Source organism: Xyrauchen texanus, chromosome 29 (assembly GCF_025860055.1).
Source record: "Xyrauchen texanus isolate HMW12.3.18 chromosome 29, RBS_HiC_50CHRs, whole genome shotgun sequence".
In the NCBI taxonomy this organism is placed as follows: Eukaryota; Metazoa; Chordata; class Actinopteri; order Cypriniformes; family Catostomidae; genus Xyrauchen; species Xyrauchen texanus.
In genome coordinates this window covers 37,833,201-37,857,041 of record NC_068304.1, presented here as the reverse complement: position 1 = coordinate 37,857,041, position 23,841 = coordinate 37,833,201, and the positions used below count along the sequence as shown (strand labels likewise).

The 23,841-nt window shown below is 38.2% G+C and overlaps 1 protein-coding gene across 1 annotated transcript; it reads right to left on the bottom strand.

The window, feature by feature from the left end:
• Positions 1-418: 418 nt before the first annotated feature.
• Positions 419-15,355, bottom strand: LOC127622689 (uncharacterized). Its single transcript, XM_052096720.1, has 13 exons — positions 15,239-15,355; positions 11,384-11,589; positions 10,709-10,846; positions 9,432-9,561; positions 8,975-9,173; positions 7,028-7,169; positions 6,595-6,750; positions 6,433-6,488; positions 4,953-5,128; positions 2,568-2,968; positions 1,163-1,259; positions 894-1,074; positions 419-805 (listed from the first exon to the last, which is right to left on the bottom strand). Exons 1-13 carry the CDS (start codon positions 15,347-15,349, stop codon positions 657-659), a joined length of 2,142 nt encoding a protein of 713 aa, XP_051952680.1. The 5' UTR covers positions 15,350-15,355; the 3' UTR covers positions 419-656.
• Positions 15,356-23,841: the final 8,486 nt, after the last annotated feature.

Below are 23,841 nucleotides of genomic sequence, written 5' to 3'. Positions count from 1 at the left end.
ACGGAGACATTGCGTGTGTGGAGGCTTCACGCTATTCTCCGCGGCATCCACGCACAAATCACCACGCACCCCACCGAGAGCGAGAACCACATTATAGTGACCACGAGGAGGTTACCCCGTGTGACTTCACCCACCCTAGCAAACAGGCCAATTGGTTGCTTAGGAAGCCTGACTGGAGTCACTATATATAATATATATATATATTTGGGCAAAAACTGGGCCAATCCATTTTTGTTGAGGTCCACCCAAATGTAATGTCCTGGCTACGCCCTTGAGTTCAGCATTTCACATTGTGAATAAAACAGATTCAGTTTATCCACACATGATTAAATAAAACAAAATTGGGTATTTTTGCTCTTTGAAGAAAGCAAAGAAATGTATCATAAATGCACAGCCAACATATTTAATGTTTTTGAGCTTTATTTCAAGAATACAGAAATTTTATATGTAGTTTTACATAAAGTTTATATTTTATTTTCCTTATCACTGCCCCAAAAAGAAAAGAAGGAAATACAACAGTGTAAAATAATAATAGGCAACATACAGAAAGCAATAGGACAACACAAGCCACCCCAAAGCTATTGTTGTACTGTTCAATTTACTGTAACTGGAAAGACTTCTTTAACCTTGGTGTTGTTTGTGCGCATTAAATGATCTCAGAAAGCAGACAATAGATGCATGCGGTCAAGTGCTTTTGATTTTTTGGCATTATATACCAAAAGCCCAATTAGTGCCACAATGGAGACAATGAAGAGTCCTGCAAAGACACCAGTGCTTGTACTGACATGTTCTGATCCTCCTTTTTCTGAAAATGCGAAATGAAAGAACAATACAGTTACATGAAAGATAGTAGCATCACTCCTACTTTAATCATCACGATATCTCTAATATACCTGCAGCAGAATTGTGCGTTTGTCTAAGCACACGCAAGGGACCCTGTGTGATGTAGTGCATGGCTGTTTCTTGGTTCAGATCTCGTCTGCGCTTGTGTGAGGTTTGCTGAAGACAGCCTTGGGCACATCTGGAGTTTGGGCTTCCTTCCGCGCACAGAATCACAGAGCAGCTTATGTACACCTGTCGACAGAATTTCAGTCTGTTATGTAGTTTAATGTTCCAGCGTGGAACTCAATTTACAACATTAATTTGCATGCATCTGTAGTACCTCATCGAAGCCGCCTGTGAACTTGAAAGCTTGGATTTCAAAGTCGTACTTTGTGGAATTGTTTGAATACACCTTGACTGTATCATCCAAAATGCACCTGTAATGACACATTCCAAGAGGTTAGAGAGAAAACGCAAAACTATATGTTTACTGTGTTCATGTCTTAGAAAATAATACCCTCTCAATAGCGTGCTTTGAACTCATTTCAACTCATCTCATCAGAAAAAATATCACAGTTACTTTAAGTCACTTACAATGGAAGTAAATGGGGCGAGTCCATAAATGCTAAAATACACACTGTTTCAAAAGTATATTAACAAAACATTATACATGTTAGCATGTCAGGGTGTGTCAGTGCCCATGGCATGGGTAACTCGGACATTTGTGAGGGCACCAGTAATCCAGACAGATATGTAAACATTTTGGAGTAGCATATACTGCCATCCAGCACCGCCTTTTCCAGGGATGTCCCGGAATTTTCAGCAGGACAACTTAAAACCACATACTGGCCGAATAAGCAGAGAGTGCGGGTGCTGGATTGGCCTTCCTGCCGTCTTGGCCATCCCCAATTGAGAATGCGTCGCGCATTATGAAGCGCACAATATGGCAATGAAGACCCCGTACAATTGTGCAGCTAAAAACCTGCATAATGGATGAATGGGTGGAAATTCCACTTTTTAAACTTAAAAAAACATGTGTCTTCAGTGCCTAAATGCTTAATAAGTGTTATTAGAAGAAATGGTGATGTTTCACAGTGTATAATTTACACATTACTCTTTTTGGTTTTTATTAGCATTTTTCAAACTTTCCCAACTGTTTCGGAATTCTTTTATTTATTATTAAACCATATTTTATTCACATTTTTATTTTAAGTGATATGCAGAAAGATAAAGATCTCCTAGCAGCAGAACAGGTTTCTACATATTAAGTACTTTGCTTGACATGTCACAAAAACACTACAATTATTTGACAGATCATTTTTCCTTCAGTACGGTATAAGTGATATGTGAACCAGTGCATTGAAAAAAAGGGTGATGTTAGCATTCATACGTGTTTCACACATTACTGAGCCACACCTGCTGCCACAGTAAGACGATAAATGGTTTAGAAGAAAGCCACTGTGAAGTGTGCAACAAAAGAAGGTTGAATTTTGGACATTACTGAGTCCAACCTGCTTTTGACTGGGTTTGAAAGCGAAACCTTGTTGTTAGTAGCCTGTTTGTCTTATTAACTTAGCAAATTAAGTTCCTCTAGCAGTTTTAATCACAAGCTTTGTGTACGGTGAATGTACTTCGTCCAATTGGTTATGGGACAGTAAAAGGTGAGACTGTTTGAACAAACCCCATCCATAGGTATTGCACCATTTGTCGTGTGTTTGAATGTTGTTCATGATGTGAAGTCTCACCCGTCTTTGATGATGTCGTAATAGAGGACACTGTATGGATTGTCTTCTGGAGTGGCCCTGCAGGACTCGACAAAGAGTTTGACCTCTGGGAGAGCGGAATGGGCTTCAATGCCCATGTAGAGCATCTCCATGAGCTTCACCTCCACTGGATACAGTTTGGGATCTACCTGACTATTGAAGTTGTTGTCTGTGAAAACTTCAAATGAGTAACCAAAAGTGCCAAAGCTGGATTCAGTGAAGATGTAGTCAGACTTGTGGTTGACATAGTGGCTGGAGACGCTGGCTATTTTGGGATATTGGCAGGAGAAGCCAATCTTTACTTGATTATGTCTGGTGATGACAGCATTCGTGTTCTCAAAGGAGTTGATCTCATTTTTGAAGACCATGAAATCTCCAGAGTCCTGAATGGTGATGTACAAAAGGTTTACGTAGAAACAGAAAGAAGAGAAAATGAAGAGAATATTAATGGAGACTGGAGACAATTGTAACGTTTATTTCCATTTTATTTTTATTTTTTTATTTTTGATTGGCATAAGAAACATATGTGCCAAAATTAATGATACAATTATTTTAGAAAGACTGGATCATAAGATTGAATTTAATACAAGAGCGCCCCTGCTGTGAGGATGATTGTAAAACTCGAGGAAAAGTTCAATTTACCCATATCTCATATACTGTAAGTGCACACCTCAAATTAATTATATCACTGCTTTAATACTTATTTATGGGTGTTTCTTTAACTTTGGGAACGTTTAGCTCCCTTTAGCAGATTTCTAGGAACATATTTGTTCTAGTTTTTTTTTTTTTTTTAATTATGCCATTTGTATCCGAAAGTCATGAAAATTCCCACCACAGTGTCATTTCCAGCACATCTCAAATTCGACTCTTGTGTCTTGCAAAAGCTCATTTCTGAGCTAACATTTTATGTATTCTAAAATACACACAATTAAATTATATTTTCACACTTTTTAGATTATATGGCAAAATCACAGCTTGATTGATAATGATGCACAATAAAAATATTCTGCTCACATGTAATAGGATAAGATGGGTAAGATGCCCCCCTTAAAAACAATGTTCATTTACCTTTAAATTGTAAAATGGGGCATCTTACCACAAGGGTCTAACTTTACCTGGGCTTGTGTGACAGTTTTTACAGGTTTATTTAAATTCAGAATTGTTAAAACATTGACAATGATCTTTAATCCTTGTTAATAAACGATACCCTCATGAAAACTACCCATGGATTTACTGTAGTAATATTGTATTCACCATGACTGTAGTAACCATGTTTTTTTTTTTTTTGGCAGTAACCAAGGTTTTAATACAGTTAACCATGGTTTTGCTACAGCATTACTGTAGTGTCCATATTGTAATAGTTGTAATAGTAGCCACATAATAAAATCTATGGTTCATTTTGTGGTTTTATATGATGCTTATACTTACAAATTTTTAAAAGGTAAACAAAGCAGCCTAATAATTTTCTGATTAGGCCTATAAATATATATATATATATATATAGCAATAAAACAAATAGAAATATCTGCTTCAAAATTGGTTTCAATTCAAAAGTACTGTAAACTCTAACATTGTCATAAATGGAAATATCAAGTTATTCCCTAAGTCTCAATTATACATTACTTCAAATGTCAAGTTATGGGACAATAACTCAAATATCAAAGTTCCTTTAAGAATTTAAGTGTTATGAACTCAAACAATTGAGTACAAAATTGAGGCTATGGGGAATACCCACAATGCCTTGCTCTTGTATTTTTTAATTACGTTTCCTTGGTCAACATATGGGGGCATTTAAATAGTTGTTATATAGAATTCATAGAGGTTTCACTGTAGTTATTTTGTAGTGCTATGTTTTGTTGCAAATAGTTGTTTCAGTATCCCCACTAGGGTTTTCTGTCTCCTTTGGTCAAGTTGGACCCTGTTAACATTATCTCAGAATCAGTAATAATCTTCATTATTTAAGATGTGTTATTGTAAGACCTAAATTTGAGTCCAATCAATTAAATTTATTAAGTTGAAACAACTATATCTAAATAGCAAATCTGAGTTAAATCTACTTGTATCTTATAAATAGTGAAGTTCATTCTATACTAACACCAAGTTAAGTGAAATTACTTACACAAGTTTTGGAGACACTGTTACTCAATTCAACTGAGGAAATGAGTTTACTCAATCAGTTGAGTAGAGTCAACTTATTAGGGTTTCCAATTAATCAAAACTTTGTGCATAAGCTAACTAAGTGTCCTCACAATATTTTATTTGTGATAAAATGCATTTCAACTGCCCGTCTTTTCCCCTACTGTGCAGAGAGTTACTACAAATGTCCTACATGTTTACTTTGAAGAACACAGATGGCAGTTACTGTACCTCCACTGTAGTGCCACAGGTGTTGAGAGACATTGTGCCCAGGATGTGGGTTTCATTTGAGGTAAGAGAGCAGGTGGGATCTCTCAGTTGGAGCCAGTTCTGGTCAATGGCCTCCATGGATGCTTTACTTACTACAATGCTAATACTGTTATCCCCACAGGATACCTCTGCTTCACCTTAATACATATTAATACATTTTAACAAGTTTTACCAATCTAGCTTAACTTAACATACCCTGTTTTTTCATACATTAAAAAAACAATGCTAGAAACATACTTTTCGTAAGTAAACGTATGCAGATGTGAGCTCTTAGCCAACATATTGCCATTGCACGGTCCAGTTGAACACGCTTAACGTGCATTCTTGCATTACTGTGGCGGTAACAAATCATAGTACTCAAGGAGGTGATAGACACACATTCAAAAGTCTGTGCCATTAAACTGCATGTGTTGTTATTCGGGTAATTTGCCATTAAAATTTTGTGATTGTGATTGCTAGATTAGACAGTTATAGGGTGCCCCCTTGTGGCCCGAGACAGAAGAGAGAATGTAACTGCAATAAATGTTTTATTGGCTGTGTTGAAGATGTTATTTCCACCAAGTTGGATTTCGCTAATGGCCTCCATATGCTCAGAAATTGCCCTGGCACCACCACAGGGAATTAGAGAGCATTGGGAATTGGGTTTGCCAAATTGCAGATAAAAAAAAATAGTAAGCACACTATAACTACAGCATCCCTTGTGGCATCATTTTGAATTGCAATCTGACACATTTTGGAATATAACAAAGGACAAAATTTGTGTAGCCAGAAGTTCCTGCCTTCCTGCACTTGCGTAGAGTATGTTTCGGCTTTAAGGCTTAGAATTACATGAACAAGAACATGAACATAATGCTTCTAGCTACTCAAGCTCGATTTCGACCACATTGCAAACGACAATATCATAGGAATTATTGTAAACTCTTCTTGTTAATTTTCTCTTTCAAGTCAGCTACAGTTATGGCAGAAGAACAGTTTGTAGAGGATCTTTCTGAGCAGGTTAGTTATCTGAAGCAGGCCACTATCTTGAAAATACACATTCGTTTTAATGACAAGGTAACTCTATTGCACCCTTGAGGTACTGAGGATTATTACTGCCATATTGCTTTTACATTTACATTTATCCATTTGGCAGATGCTTTTATCCAAAGTGACTTGCAGTGCAATTATTACAGGGACAATCCCCCCGGAGTTACCTGGAGTTAAGTGTCTTGCTCAAGGACACAATGATGGTGGCTGTGGGGATCGAACCAGCGACCTTCTGATTAACAGTTATGTGCTTTATCCCACTATGCCACCACCACTCCCATTTTAACGCAAGAGCACACATTTAGTGCATTCAATTGTACCACGATGTTAAAATATGTGTTTCTACGCATTCATGTCAGTGTATTTGGGTAAAGTAGCTTATGCTTCAGTAAAAAATTAAATAAATATATATTACCTGATAGAACCTTCGATTTTGCCACAACCACAACAATGCATCTCATCTCTGATTGGCTAATTAAGAAAACACAGACAAAAAAGAGCTCTTTAGACAATTTACAGAGATGATCTGTTTGGCTACACAAATAGCCAAACAGCTTAAAGACAAACCTCATTTTACCTGTGAAGGGTCTCTGCTGTGAAACACACAGGTACGTGACGATACAGATCCATTTCCTGTGGCGTCCAGCTTAGTGTTGCCACGGTAACCCCATGATCCTCATTTCTCAGGGTTTTAGACATATTAGAGGGGCCACTGACTTGGAAGTCAAAGATGCTACACGAGAGATGTAAGATCAGATAACATATATTTACTCAAGCGACTATCTAGTAAAACTAGTTTGCTAAATCAAACATTATCAATTGAGCATGTCAAGGTATTCAACCTGATCTAGAGATACATTTAAAAGAATTTCTGTGCTGACAAAGATTTTCATAAAGATTACTAAAGAACTGGGCTACTTTTACTTTTACTTTTGGGCTCCAATTAGTCAGAATAAAGAGTGGGGAATGTGTTTTGTTTTGTTTTGAAGAACAACAAATATATTTGAGACCTGATGTCCGAGCTTTGGGCTCGAAGGGTGATCTCATGAGCGTGTCCCACAGCGGCATGATGTTCCTCTCCATGCAAGGGAGTCGGTGTCAAGAAACTTGGCTTGTTCACACCTGGTACACAACCCTGAACTGGCGGAAGAACTGCAAGACAGTATAAACACAATTAAAGCACAGAAACGCACAAACACAATGAGATTTACTATACACTTCGCTTCATTGACTCTATTTTGTTCTATACAATGAAATTAAATGGTGACTGAGGCTAACAGTCTGCCTAAAATGTTATTTTGTGCTCCACAGACAGAAATAACACCATGTAGGTTTGGGGTGAGTAAAATATAACAGGATTACAATGTTTGCGTGTACTATCTTTTTAAGAACATTTAAGAACATCACATTTGGGTTAATGATGACTGTGGATGCAAATAATCATACTAGTCTACAATCTTTACCATGCAGCTGTGATTTTCAGTCATTTCTTTATCACTTATAAATGTATATATTTTATAAATGAAATTGCTACACATTTTCACTAAAAACTGCTTTTTATTTTAGTTTAGCGTTTGTTTTTATTTGGTAGGCTGCAGCCCAGAAGAAGCCTCACAACAATCATTTCAGTATATTCCACAAGACAAAATAATAAATGAAATTATCCTGTTTATAAGGGCATTGGATCTTAAAATCATGTGTGGTCTTCTTTGGCACTAAAACCTTGTTTACATGAGACTATGTTGATTCTCAGAATGAGCCACATAATCCACACAAAAAACTTGAGCACATTGGATAAGCTGCTAAGAACGCCAGTAAAGGTGTTTACATTAAAGTAAGCCATAAGACCCCAGTGGTTAAATCCATGTCTTCTGAAGCAATATGATAGGTGTGGATGAGGAACAGATCAATATTAAAGACATTTTTCACTGTAAATCACCACCTTTGACCAGCTCCAACAAGTAGGTGGCGATATGCATGAAGAATGTGAATCACCAAAAAAACAAAAGAAGAAGTGAAAGTGGAGATTTAGTAAAAAAGGACTTAAATATTTATCTATTTTTCACCCACACCTATTATATTGCTTCTGAAGACATGAATTATAGCACAAGAGTTGTGTGGATTACTTGTATGATGTCATTATTTGCTTTTTGAAGCTTGAAGATTCTTGTCACCATTCACTGGCATTGTATGGACCTACAGAGCTGAGATATTCTTCTAAAAACCTTAATTTGTGTTCTGCAGTAGAAAGAAAGTCATACACATCTGGGATGGCAGATGTGGGTGGGTGGGTAAATGATGAGACAGAGAGTTTAAGCATAACTGGTGTAAAAGCGTGCATGTTAACGCGCTCAATGAAATTTTGTGAAAATAAAAACATTTTATTTCACAGACATAAAGCTTTGTTTCTGCTACATTCATGCTTATTGATGCTGAAAAATGCTTAAATCTTACTCTATAAAAGATTTCATGCCAACCTGGCACACTTTATTGCAAATGACCTGCAAATTGAATGATTGGATCTTCCTTAAATGTGCTCACTGTATTGCATTGTAAAGTCAGCAAATGTGATAAGAAACCTTACAGGTGGGACATGTCCCTGCCATTTTTTGAAATAGCTTGTCAGAAGTGTCAGAGGAAACATGTCCAGTTCTTGAGCCACATTGTGAGGTCAACAAACTGCCCCAAACTGCCCCCACCACTTTTTAAAACAAAGTGACACCTATGTAAGAAACTGGCCATTTCTGTCAATGCTTGCTATTTTATATTTGTTTATGCATATAGAGCAGACCGTCATGGAACGGAGTTTGCCGTGTGTGGGTATGCCGAAGCTCTGAGGCTTAGACTAACTTATATATTCAAGCTCCTTAATGCTTCCCAAATTACAAATGTACATCTGTTTTATTGCACTTAATATTGTTTGACTCATAGCAGATAATGCAATGATTCTCACTTACTCTCAACTCCAAACTGCAGAGGCACTCGGCTAAGTGAAGTTGGGTTAGTGTTGACAGTCAGATTAAAAGCACTACTGACTGAGGAGACCCCATTTCCGTCTGTCACAGTGATGTCTGAAACAGGATAATCCTCCAGCATTAGCTCGAACACATGCAGACCAAGAGCCATTGAACCGTTTCTGTGCAGTGTGCATGAGCCCTAGACACAATACAAAATACATTTAATAAGTCATAAGAGTATGCATGTGAATAGTGGCCAGAAATCTGAAGGTCCAGACACATAAAGACAGCATAAAAGTAATCCACGACTCCAGCGGTTTAATCTATATATTCTGAAAGGACATGATAGGTGTGGGTCCTTTTTTACTATAAAGGTCCATCTTTGCTCAGCCCTGACCAGTAGGTGGTGATATGCATGAAGAATGTGAACCATCAGTGCGGCATCAGAGAACATTACCTCATCAAGATGTATGTTTTGGTGTTGATGACACGATGAGCAGTTGGCCTCGCTAAACTTGCATCTCACAACATCTCCATCTGGGTCATGGGCCATCAGCGGAAAGCTCTGGAAACAGTTCTGAGGAACCCTGATTACAAACCATTATCAAAGACAAGATGATGCAAGCTGTATTATGGTTTTATAGACAGTAAATGTGATATACAGTATTTATAATTATAAAATGCGTAGTTTTGGTCCTGAATGCTGATTGGATGGTACAGCATCCCAGCCATGCTAAAACAACTGTGATACAGCTGTTCACCGACAGTAGCTTCAGTGTACTATGTCACAGATAGAGGCTAGTTTACACACCAGGGAAAATATCTCTTAGTGTATAGTATTTTCTAAATAAAATTGTATCTTTAATATTGCTATTAGCCACTTTATTATCAGTAGTACTGAAAAGCAATAATGTGTATTTAAAAGGTTGTGCTGTAATTTTAATATATACACAGTTAAAGAACATCGTTTGTAATCACGTCAGCTCTTGTTCCTTATTGCTTAAAGGAACAGTTCACCTAAAAATGAAAATTCTCTCATCATTTACTTGCCCTCATGCCATCCCAGATGTGTATGACATTCTTTCTTCTGCAAAACACAAATTATTTTTCCCCCCCCAAATATTTCAGCTCTGTTGATTCTCACAATGCAAGTGAATGGTGACCAGATCTTTGACTCTTCAAAAATCACCCAAGGCAGCATAGAAGTAATCCATAAGAGTTAAATCCATATATTCTGAAGCGATATGATAGATATGGGTGGGGAACAGATAAATATTTAAGTCCTATTTTTCTATAAATCTTCACCTTTAACCAGCCCCAACCAGTAGGTGGCGATATGCACGAAAGAAGAGGAATGTGAAAGTGAAAGTGGAGATTCATGGTAAAAAAAGGACTTAAAGTTTGATCTATTTCTCACACACACACACTTAATCTTGGTTTGTGTTCTGCTGAAAAGAGAAAGTCATACACATCTGGGATGGCATGAGGGTGAGTCACATTTCTAAGTGAACTATCCCTTTAATGGCATTTTTTTGTAGCGCGTCTCTGAGTAAATGTTTTGTTCAGACAGTCAACATGAATACTCTAGTTTAAATAGCATTTACCGTCTTTTTTTAAGGGAAAGAAAAAACATTGCTGCTGTTTATCACTTTGTTTCAACTTCGACTGTAAAATGTGTTTTTTAGTTTTAATAGCTGTATTTATTTTTATTATGTAATTTTATAGAGCACACACCTTATAGTTGATACTGCTGCCGAAACAGGAGATCTGTTTGGAGACTGAGTGTCCGACCGTTGTCCTGTGTCAACACGAGTGTGAAACGTCCATCCACCAACATCATGAACATTATTTTCCCAGCAACAACCAGAGTCACTGAAAGACATATTTGATCATAGAGCAGCTGTTAGAGTCCATGTAATTGCATTAAAATATTAAGGAAACTCTTATGCTGATAATACCATTATCATATGTAGTAAATTACAGTATAAAATAATACAAAATCGAATCATATGCACTATTACATGTTATAATAATACATAAATCTTCCAAAATTAGCTGTAACTGATTTTAATGATTATATAATAATTACAAAATTATTACAAAAAATTACTAATCTATAAAAAAAATTCTTCTTCTTCTTTTTTACAGAAAGTTTTTGTGAATGAAGAGGTTAATGGAATTTTAGGGTAACCATGGTTGGGATATTTTAATTGGAATACTTTGACCTAAATATTTATAACTGTAAAATAACCGTTTATGGTTATTACAATCTGCATTTTGTCACAATATAAGGCAGAGCATATTAATTCTGTATACGTTAATAATTGTAACGTTTAACTCTAATGACAATAATATTAATACAAATTAATTAAAACATCAATAAAAAAAACAGGATCTTTGTGATCTTACCCCAGAATGAAGGGGCCATTGTTGGTGACGTTGGTGGTCATGTGGCCCTCCGACTGGCACCACAGGTTTTGATCTTGGTCCTGATCTGTCACCACATCTGTGATCAGTGATGTGTATGGGAGGTAGCTACAGCCTCCACTCTCACAGACCCAGTTAAGATAAGACCCACAAGGCCCCCTATTGGACTCTCTGTAGTAAAAGTTCATCTGCAAGAAACATACAGGGCAGGTTGGGGCTAGTTGTCACACAGTAACTGTTAGGGTTTGAGTCAAAAGTCAAACTACGCAAATGCCTCAAGCAGTGGATTTTATGTTGGTATCAATCACCTAGTTCAAAACCTGTGTTCAATAACAACATTTATGTGAATTTTGCAAATCCTCCAAACTAAAATTGTGTGTGTGTGTGTGTGTGTGTGTGTGTGTGTGTGTGTGTGTGTGTGTGTGTTTTCCTCATAAATGTCAGGTCCGAGCATATGTTTTAAATGTTGTCATTTTACAGAGTTTGTTAATGGCCAAAGCATTATTTTGATATTTTTGGTTACCTTTTCTATTTTTGCCAATTTACTGTAATAGCCTATTTAAAGGCAGGTTTCCATTGTGACAACTTCTAGGCCAAGATTTGTTCAATGTTTTACCCTGGGCAAAAATAGTTAAAAAAGTACAATACAGCTTTTTATGTAGCCAAGACTTTAAGGTATGTGCCGATACAGAAATTGACTTTCAAAAATAAATCTACCCTGAGTGTGACAACTAGCCCCATTTTCTCTTCCAACATCTCTATCATGAGCTAATTCGGCAATTTAATATTTCACTTTTGTTGAAGTTGCCAGGGGCGGTTCTAGACCATTTAGGGATGGATGTGCTTGTAGGGGGGCAACTGTATTACACCTTAAATGTCCCCTGTACACAAATAAAATATAATTTGCTGTTTTAATATTTGCGGACATGCAATTAATTAAAGATGTTTCATTAGGTCAATACACCCTAACATTCTGGTTTTACCCACAAATTTTAAGCCATGTTGCCATTGCTGTTCTTTACATTTATGCATTTGGCAGATGCTTTTATCCAAAGCGACTCACAGTGCACTTATTAAAAGGACAATCCCCCCGGAGCAACCTGGAGTTAAGTGTCTTACTCAAGGACACAATGGTGGTGGCTGTGGGGATTGAACCAGTAACCTTCTGATAACCAGTTTGGTGCTTTAGCCGACTACTCCACCACCACACCACCATTCTATAGAATGACTAATGCAGTCAAATGTATTGGGTAAAATTAATGATAGGTTACATTAATATTAAAATTAATAATCTCGATTACTATGAGTTTAAAAAAGTTACATGCATCTTAATTATAAGTGTCAAATAAGATGGCTTTAATGTGTTTTTTTAATCATTATTATGTCTGTCAGTGTTTATGTGCATTCATTATTGAGCACGCTTGGTGTGCGCCCTTTTATTAGAGAATGCAGTTGTTAATATTAAGCGTAATTCTCCGTTATTGAGCACCTGTGTGCCTCTCCCTAGTGATCGGTGTGCTGCACGTTAAGTATTTGATTGATAAATGGTGTTCATAAAGATGACGTTGTGTTTGTTATCTACACGCTGCTGTTTCTTTATACCTGTCAGAGCATGTGAGCGTAGCGGAGCGTGAGCGTAGCGGGGAGCGGAGCGGCAATACTTCCTCCTGAGCGGAGAGCGCCTTTCTGAAGATTCCGCTCCGCTCGCTCTGTCCGCTCAGCGCGCTCGCTCTACCCGGAATGCCCTATTGTGATTTGCTAGTTCGAGAATCGGTGAATTAGCTAAAGCAATAGTGGGTTGGTTATGGAGTTCAAATATTGTTTTAAGGAAGTTGCGAGCCTTATGCATAAATGCACAGTAAAAATCACAGTTAAGAACGAGCAGGGAGGAGAAATTGAAAGGGAGTGTGGAGAGACTGTGAGAGTTAGCAAAGATTCATATTGGAATCTAAAGCGTCACATTGCCAGAAAGCACGAGGATGTGCTACGCAAACATGGTAGTGCAGCAAAAGGTGAGCATTCGAAAATAAATTAATAGATAAACTTTAGAACGCGCGTTTCTTTTACTAATGCCAGTAAATCATCCAGGTGTGCTTTGATAAGATGTTGTTAAGTGCATTTCACCTGTGTGTGCTTTTATGAGCATGATAGTCCAGATGTGTTTTGTGAAGCTAAACTGCGCGCCAGTTGTTTCTATACCTGTTTCTATACATCTGTTCCTGCATGCTGTTTCATGAGTCACTTCATTGCTTGTTTTGCCAAACTTTTTGCACTACATTTGTCTTGTTTCTGCATTGTACAGTGCAAAACATTAAATTAAAGACAGTGGGTAAAACACCTCATTAAAAATAACATAAGTGTGTGCTGTATATTGTTCCAGAAATGAAAATGTGACAGAAACACATACAAAAAATATTTTATAATGAATGCTTGCCAAATACAAAAGAGCGATCTCTATCGAGTTGGGATCGTGTGCATTCAATAAGACAGAAAATCAGATCCAGATCAGGATTTGTGATAATAATGTGGGAAATTGCGCTATAAAAGTAACTTAACTTACTCTTACATTTACTCCAGCGCATATAATCCACATTAAGTAGAACTGAAACTGAAGCTGACAGGTCCAAAGAATTGAAACTAACACTGAAGTGAATATTTAATTAATATTGAACTTAAAGGGCACCAATTATGCCCCACAAGATGTAATTTAAATCTTTGGTGTCCCCAGAATGTGTCTGACCCCACAGATCATTTATTATACCATGTTGAAAATGGCAATTTCTGGGTGGGAATAAAAATAAGCTGTTTGTTTGTGTGTGTGTGTGTGTGTGTGTGTGTGTGTGTGTGTGTGTGTGTGTGTGTGTGTGTGTGTGTGTGTGTGTGTGTGTGTGTGTGTGTGTGTCTTTAAATCCAAATGAGCTGGTGCTGCCCGCCCCATATCCAGAACAGAGCAGAGTTTTGACATATCTGCTTCGGATAACTAGACATCATAAGCAATATGACTGACAGCGAAAATAGTGGTGTTCACCCCTATATGTTTGAACCGGAGTCAGACACTGATGAGGGAGAGACTCCGTCAGAAGTAACAATTTTGAAAATGAACCAGGAAGTGTCCGAATGGTCATTTGATACATTTATTTAATGGTTGTAGAGTTTTTTCAGCAGATTTGCAAAGATGGATGTGCAACACACAGACACAAACACTGTTACAACGTTCGCTATGCGCTATAACGAAGCACACACAAACAAACATGTCCGTCGGCAGTCGTGGGCGGGGCCTGTACAAAGTGGCGTCACTTTGTACAGAATATGCGAACAGCTTGTTCTGAGACAGTGCTTATGATTAATGGTGATTAAAAAGGACTGGGTGAATTTGTATCATTATATGGTGGTTCACACACGCTGCCAACACACATTTATGTTCAAACACCATGTGAAAGTGAATTTTGCATAATAGGTCCCCTTTAAGTTAAACTTGACCCCGCAAAATATCATTATGCAGTCATAATGCATTGAAGCTTTGTTTAAATATACTTTTTTTGGTCTATTCATTTTGATGTGGGGATATTGAACTCTATGTAGGATTGAAATCGAGAATTTAGGGTGGCCACCTGGGGGTTGCACCAGGGACCCCAGAACCACTCCTGGAAGTTACACAGAGAATATTAACTTATTTAATCTGTTTAGATTACTAGTTACTTATAATGTAGTTAATGTCAATTTTTGGACTCCAACGACAAATACAATAACTACAAATAGAACAAATGCAAAGGAATATACATCATTACATTAGGTTAATATTAATAAATTAGTTCAAAGGTATTACACTGAACTTACCTCCAATAATCCATCTGGATATCTTTTTCCTGGCGTGAAAGTCAAAGACCCCCCATAGAAACCTACGGCTGAGCCCACAGAGAGAGCCAAGCTAATCAGCAGCAGTGCCATGGTGTGAGCCATATCTGATGAAATCGCACTGTGTGCAACAGTATATACGAGAACAGGGTGGACACTTTCTTTTTTACATGTTGTTGTCTGACTGGTTCTACCAGCTAAAGACGAGAAGAATGGCAGAAATCTGTTTCTTTGACACAGGGATTATTTTTGCATCTGCTTAGTGGTTATTTCCTGATTTGGAGAAGTTTTTCAGATAGTAATATTATCTACGACTAACATGTTTTACATTCCAAATGATAGGAAAATCATACTGAATTTCAAAACCGAGATATTTTAGATAATTTAACTCTATGCATGTTATAAATCTTATGTCCTGGTTACTTATTATTTTAATATGAAACATGAATATATATGAATGTATAATGAATATACACATATATAATGTTATATCACTAATATTACTTATTAAAGGGGTCATGACATGAGAAACCAAATTTGCCTTGATCTTTTGGTATATAAGAGGTCTTTGTATCATTAAAACGTCCTGCAAGTTTAATATTTTAAGACGTCCTCCCCATTCTAAACGAATCATTTATTTAATCAAGCTCAAAATACAGCTCGTTCTGGATTCATGGTTAGAAGTGACGTGTCGGTTAGAAGTGACGTAACAGCGTTTGCATATGACCGCCTCCAGCACAACATAACTACGCTTATAAGCGCAAGACAACTACGCTCATTTCAGTATCGCCGTGCGCCTCACAAGTGTTCAGTCGATGGACAGCGAGCTCTGACAGAGACTACTTGTGCACAGGAAAATTACGATGCCACACAGATGTGCTGTTCCTGGCTGTGGTCAAACAAAACCTCTGAATAAGCTGCCGAAAGATCCAGGCGTCAGGGAAAAATGGATGCAGTTTATTTTTTGCGGACGACCCAGTCACGGCAGTGTTAACTTAAGCGTTTGTTCTGTACATTTTAAGGATGACTGTGTTGAGAACAAATCTCAATATGATGCTGGCTTTGCCAGAAAACTGTTGCTCAAAGATAAGTCCGTGCCGACTATTCTGGGAACAACGACGACGCAAACTGTAAGTAATCTATTTTAAACTTTAAACTACTTTTTAAAGCGCAATTTCATTCATTATGAATAATCACAGTGTTTTTACTTAGTTTACTTGCATATTGTTCTGGCTGGGGGCGTCAATAATTGATACATAGGCACTGACGTTAGCCAATCATAACAGTGGGCGTTAACACTGAAGTCTTAAATGGAAAACGCCCCCAAAACAGACTGTTTGAATCAGAGGATGAGAAACAGGGTGGGAAAAGGTCATAAATCACTAGATTTTAAAAGTTTTTCTTAAAAAAAATATATTAATACTATAATTGCACCTAAGGGAACATAATAATACAATAAAAAAACCATGTCATGACCCCTTTAATATAAATCGAGTGCGATTTTTGAAATGTGAGAAGCCTTTATATGATAGAATTGTGTGCACAGATTTTCTGTCATCATAAAAAAATCTGCATAGTGTCTTAAGGAGGGCTCCTCTTATACAGTTTGGTGAAATTTCAAAGATAGGCTGTCTGGGAGACCTGTTAGGATACTTGTGTGGCTGTGAGCACTAGAAGACAGTAGAGTTTAGCCTTCAAACTAAACAAACACGCTTCCTTGCCATTTAGCAGAGGCTTTACATCCAAAGTGATGGTGAGGTTACTGTGCTGCACATTTTGTGAAATGTTTGTGAAGAGTTTGATATGATGAGTTTAGTTTATTTGAGTTATCAATCAGCATTAATCTCCTGTCATTCCTGGGATTCAGTATTTCGACTTGGAAAGACAGTATTTGTTTTTTCAACTACATTTGATTAATTGTCTGAATACTCCACAACATTATGCACACATTTTCTTTTGTAATTTTTTTTCTGATTTGGACGGGCATAAAGGAAGTGGTTTGAAAATTATTCCACACAAATCTGGTTATATAATAAACATCCACCTACTGCTCATGTGTCCCCAATTTAATGACTACAAATATAACATTTATGACAGTTTTCTCCAGCTGTTGAAGCTATAAATAGGCAAATTATGTGCATTTGATCGCATCAGTTTTGTTAAGAAAAAATGTAATTCAGATTTTAACTAAACCCCTTACTGTCTGTGCTAGCCCTTAACATGTCAAGCAATACATTGATTTTTAACCATGTTCCCATTTAAAGTATTCCCTAGTATTGTCACACTCGTCCCATCACAATTCTCTAACCTCTAGGTGACTTGCAACCACATATTTTTAACACCATGTTTCATTCAAGTAAACATGTAGTATTTGTAATGTATAATATATTGACTATTTTATATTTGTGTTGCATATTTGTAAATGTGTTGAATTACTCAACCCCATCACAGTGAGGAAACGTGACAGGGTTGTGTGTGACGGGGTTGTGTTTTATGCTCAAAATGGCCACTGTTCTTTGGTGTAGGACAGAAGACCATATAGCATGCATGCAATAATAAATAAATTAGATATACAGTATATGGATTCAAATATAATTTTGAAACGTACTGATTTAATGTCTAAATTTCATGTGATGGGGTTGAATTGTTGAGCTTGACCGTACCTATCTGACAAAAGGCAACTTCTATATATGAACACGAATTATGACATTTCTTATCTGTTTCTAATCCAGGCTGTTGAAGAAAGCAGAATGATGTCACTTAATAATGTCACTGATTAATAATCTCACATATGTGTGGAGCAAAATGGTTGGTGTGATGGGGTTGAGTTCAAAATGAGCCAAAATTGCCTGGTTTTTATTTGTAAAAATCATCATTTTTATGTAAACATAACATGAGATATTGTTCTATGCACATAGCAGTTATTGAGGTAGCAGCCAGTTATAAAGTGACAATAATTAAAGTGCAACTCAGGACTCGTGTGTGTGTGTATGTGTCAGTCCAGTCTCTGAGTATTGAGGAGTCTGATGGCTTGGGGGAAGAAGGTGTTACACAGTCTGGCCGTGAGAGCCCGAATGCTTCGGTACCTCTTGCCAGACGGCAGGAGGGTGAAGAGTTTGTGTGAGGGGTGTGTGGGAGTCACCCACAATACTGGTTGCTTTCCAGATGGACCTATCAACACTTCATTTGTGTGAACCACCGTTTAAAAAAAAAGAAAAAAAAAGAGTGAGGTGGTAACAGATTAGTCAAAAAATGCACTATAGAGAGAAGTAGATTCAAAATCTACAGTATAATAAGGAAAATGTTCATTGATAAATGGCAGGTAGGCTAATACAGGACAGAAGCAGCACTGGTAGGTGGTGTTATACGTAATATTACTATAATGTTATGTGCTATTATAATAATACTTTTTACAGCAATACCTGACTGCTATTGAGAGGAAGTTGTGTTGTGTGATGATGGAACCTTGAGAAAATTTCGAGGAGATGTCTTTGTGAGTTAAAAGATAGAAGCCAACATTTGGTAATCATATCTTTTGTATGCAAGACACAAAAAAATGATATATATATATATACCTAAAGGATTATTAGGAACACCTGTTCAATTTCTCATTAATGCAATTATCTAATCAACCAATCACATGGCAGTTGCTTCAATGCATTTAGGGGTGTGGTCCTGGTCAAGACAATCTCCTGAACTCCAAACTGAATGTCAGAATGGGAAAGAAAGGTGATTTAAGCAATTTTGAGTGTGGCATGGTTGTTGGTGCCAGACGGGCCGGTCTGAGTATTTCACAATCTGCTCAGTTACTGGGATTTTCACGCACAACCACTTCTAGGGTTTACAAAGAATGGTGTGAAAAGGAAAAACATCCAGTATGCGGCAGTCCTGTGGGCAAAAATGCCTTGTTGATGCTAGAGGTCAGAGGAGAATGGGCCGACTGATTCAAGCTGATAGAAGAGCAACTTTGCCTGAAATAACCACTCGTTACAACCGAGGTATGCAGCAAAGCATTTGTGAAGCCACAACACGCACAACCTTGAGGCGGATGGGCTACAACAGCAGAAGACCCCACTGGGTACCACTCATCTCCACTACAAATAAGAAAATGAGGCTACAATTTGCAAGAGATCACCAAAATTGGACAGTTGAAGACTGGAAATATGTTGCCTGGTCTGATGAGTCTCGATTTCTGTTGAGACATTCAGATGGTAGAGTCAGAATTTGGCATAAACAGAATGAGAACATGGATCCATCATGCCTTGTTACCACTGTGCAGGCTGGTGGTGGTGGTGTAATGGTGTGGGGGATGTTTTCTTGGCACACTTTAGGCCCCTTAGTGCCAATTGGGCATCGTTTAAATGCCACGGCCTACCTGAGCATTGTTTCTGACCATGTCCATCCCTTTATGGCCACCATGTACCCATCCTCTGATGGCTACTTCCAGCAGGATAATGCACCATGTCACAAAGCTCGAATCATTTCAAATTGGTTTCTTGAACATGACAATGAGTTCACTGTACTAAAATGGCCCCCACAGTCACCAGATCTCAACCCAATAGAGCATCTTTGGGATGTGGTGGAACGGAGCTTCGTGCCCTGGATGTGCATCCCACAAATCTCCATCAACTGCAAGATGCTATCCTATCAATATGGGCCAACATTTCTAAAGAATGCTTTCAGCACCTTGTTGAATCAATGCCACGTAGAATTAAGGCAGTTCTGAAGGCAAAAGGTGGTCAAACACAGTATTATTATGGAGTTCCTAATAATCCTTTAGGTGAGTGTAATATATATATATATATATATATATATATAGATACACACACACACCATTATGTTATTAATTATTTGTAATAATTCTAATATATAATACATACATTTAAAAAAAATAAAATAAATTATATATATATATATACAGTGAGGAAAATAAGTATTTGAACACCCTGCTATTTTGCAAGTTCTCCCACTTGGAAATCATGGAGGGGTCTGAAATTGTCATCGTAGGTGCATGTCCACTGTGAGAGACATAATCTAAAAAAAAAATCCAGAAATCACAATGTATGATTTTTTAACTATTTATTTGTATGATACAGCTGCAAATAAGTATTTGAACACCTGTCTATCAGCTAGAATTCTGACCCTCAAAGACCTGTTAGTCTGCCTTTAAAATGTCCACCTCCACTCCATTTATTATCCTAAATTAGATGCACCTGTTTGAGGTCGTTAGCTGCATAAAGACACCTGTCCACCCCATACAATCAGTAAGAATCCAACTACTAACATGGCTAAGACCAAAGAGCTGTCCAAAGACACTAGAGACAAAATTGTACACCTCCACAAGGCTGGAAAGGGCTACGGGAAATTGCCAAGCAGCTTGGTGAAAAAAGGTCCACTGTTGGAGCAATCATTAGAATATGGAAGAAGCTAAACATGACTGTCAATCTCCCTCGGACTGGGGCTCCATGCAAGATCTCACCTCGTGGGGTCTCAATGATCCTAAGAAAGGTGAGAAATCAGCCCAGAACTACACGGGAGGAGCTGGTCAATGACCTGAAAAGAGCTGGGACCACCGCTTCCAAGGTTACTGTTGGTAATACACTAAGACGCCATGGTTTGAAATCATGCATGGCACGGAAGGTTCCCCTGCTTAAACCAGCACATGTCAAGGCCCGTCTTAAGTTTGCTAATGACCATTTGGATGATCCAGAGGAGTCATGGGAGAAAGTCATGTGGTCAGATGAGACCAAAATAGAACTTTTTGGTCATAATTCCACTAACCGTGTTTGGAGGAAGAAGAATGATGAGTACCATCCCAAGAACACCATCCCTACTGTGAAGCATGGGGGTGGTAGCATCATGCTTTGGGGGTGTTTTTCTGCACATGGGACAGGGCTGACTGCACTGTATTAAGGAGAGGATGACCGGGCCATGTATTATGCAGATTTTGGGGAACAACCTCCTTCCCTCAGTTAGAGCATTGAAGATGGGTCAAGGCTGGGTCTTCCAACATGACAATGACCTGAAGCACACAGCCAGGATAACCAAGGAGTGGCTCTGTAAGAAGCATATCAAGGTTCTGGCGTGGCCTAGCCAGTCTCCAGACCTAAACCCAATAGAGAATCTTTGGAGGGAGCTCAAAATATATATATATATCGTTATTATGATACATTTTATTTTTCTAAAAAAATATTTTTTATATTAACGTCTTCCAAAGGTATAAAAGATATTCTCAACACTGATTTCATCCAATACGTCTTTAAATATCGTGTGGCTGATGGAACTAACAAAACGGAATCTGTTCAATTTAACCGTTGCCCCAAACAACCATTTTCCCACAGTGTGTTATCGCGTCAACAAAAATATATATATCCATTTGGCGCCATCTTGCGACTCATCGTGGTTAGTCACCCACTGTCAATGCCTTGGAGCACAAATTGCACAATATTAAAATTAACCTACAGGTTTTCTTAATCGAGTTTACACAATTCTCTAAACGATAGTCAATGCTTTCAAAACTTTTCACACAGCCGACAAAACAGATATGTAATTCAGACATACAATTCAATTTCACTGCCTAATGAAGAAACATTTTCTTTTCTGATAATGCATTAATTAAAACTCAACACTAACATCAAAACAATATACACGTGTTCTCTATTGAATTAATTCATAACATTTTCAGCTATAGATTGAACGGTGCATCCAGAAAGTATTCACAGCACTTCACTTTCCCCCACATTTTGTTATGTTACTATTTTTGGGCAGTTTCTCCCATTCTTATTTGCAGGACCTCTCAAGCTCTATCAGGATGGATGGGGAGCGTCGGTGCACAACCATTTTCAGATCTCTCCAGAGATGTTCAATCGGTTTCAAGTCTGGGCTCTGGCTGGGCCACTCAAGGACATTCACAGAGTTGTCCCGTAGCCACTCCTTTGTTATCTTGGCTGTGTGCTTAGGGTCGTTGTCCTGTTGGAAGATGAACCTTCGCCCCAGTCTGAGGTCCAGAGCGCTCTGGTTTTCATCAAGGATGTCTCTGTACATTGCTGCATTCATCTTTCCCTCGATCCTGACTAGTTTCCCAGTTCCTGCCGCTGAAAAACATCCCCACAGCATGATGCTGCCACCACCATGCTTCAATGTAGGGATGGTATTGGCCAGGTCATGAGCAATGGCTCTGCCATGTCCCTGGTTTCCTCCAGACGTGACGCTTGCCGTTCAGGCCAAAGAGTTCAATATTTGTTTCATCAGACCAGATCATTTAGTTTCTCATGGTCTGAGAGACCTTCAGGTGCCTTTTGGCAAACTCCAGGCGGGCTGTCATGTGCCTTTTACTGAGGAGTGGCTTCCGTCTGGCCACTCTACCATACAGGCCTGATTGGTGGAGTGCTGCAGAGATGGTTGTTCTTCTGGAAGGTTCTCTTCTCTCCACAGAGAAACGCTGGAGCTCTGTCAAAGGCCCTTCTCCCCCGATTGCTCAGTTTTGCCAGGCGGCCAGCTCTAGGAAGAGTCCTGGTGGTTCCAAACTTCCATTTACGGATGATGGAGGCCACTGTGCTCATTGGGACCTTCAATGCTGCAGAAAACATTCTGTACCCTTCGCCAGATCTGTGCTTCGATACAATCCTGTCTCTGAGGTCTTCAGACAATGGCCTACCTTGGACTTCATGGCTTGGTTTGTGCTCTGATATGCACTGTTAACTGTGGGACCTTATATAGGCAGGTGTGTGCCTTTCCAAATCATGTCCAATCAACTGAATTTACCACAGGTGGACTCCAATCAAGTTGTAGAAACATCTCAAGGATGATCAGTGGAAACAGGAAGCACCTGAGCTCAATTTTGAGTGTCATGGCAAAGGCTGTGAATACTATATGTTTTTTATTTTTAGTAAATTTGCAATGATTTCAAACAAACTTCTTTCACATTGTCATTATGGGGTATTGTTTGTAGAATTTTTAGGAAAATTATGAATTTAATCCATTTTGGAATAAGGCTGTAACATGACAAAATGTGGAAAAAGTGAAGTGCTGTGAATACTTTCCGGATGCACGGTATATAAATCTATGTAAGACAGCACTGTAAACACAGATGGTACAGTAATTGTGGACATTGATCATGGCATGCAGACTAATGCTATTTCTCCCTCCTTTTTCTTTTGTTGAGATTGAAGTCACTGTAGATCTGCTCACTCACTGTAGTTTGAATTCTTTGTGTGTCTCAGAGAGACTGTGATTCTTAACATGATCATTTACTGTAATACATATACCACATTTGATAGGGGACTAAAAGCTCAGAAGAAAAAGGAAACTTCTATTAGACACAAAGAGCTGGATGAGATAGAAATTAAGATGAAGGAAGACATGTGGATTGCAAACTAACACAGTAAAAGACTGCGTATCTGTATCGGTATTACTGTGAGCCCACAGAAACGGAATGTGATTTAGATTTTTACTTCCATACTTCTGAGGAAGTTCAACCTGCAACTGGGTCTGCTGACTCAGTTCTACTCAGCCATCATTGAGTTTGTCTTGTGTACATCTATAACTGTCTAGTTTGGTTCAGCCACCAAATCAGACAGAAAGAA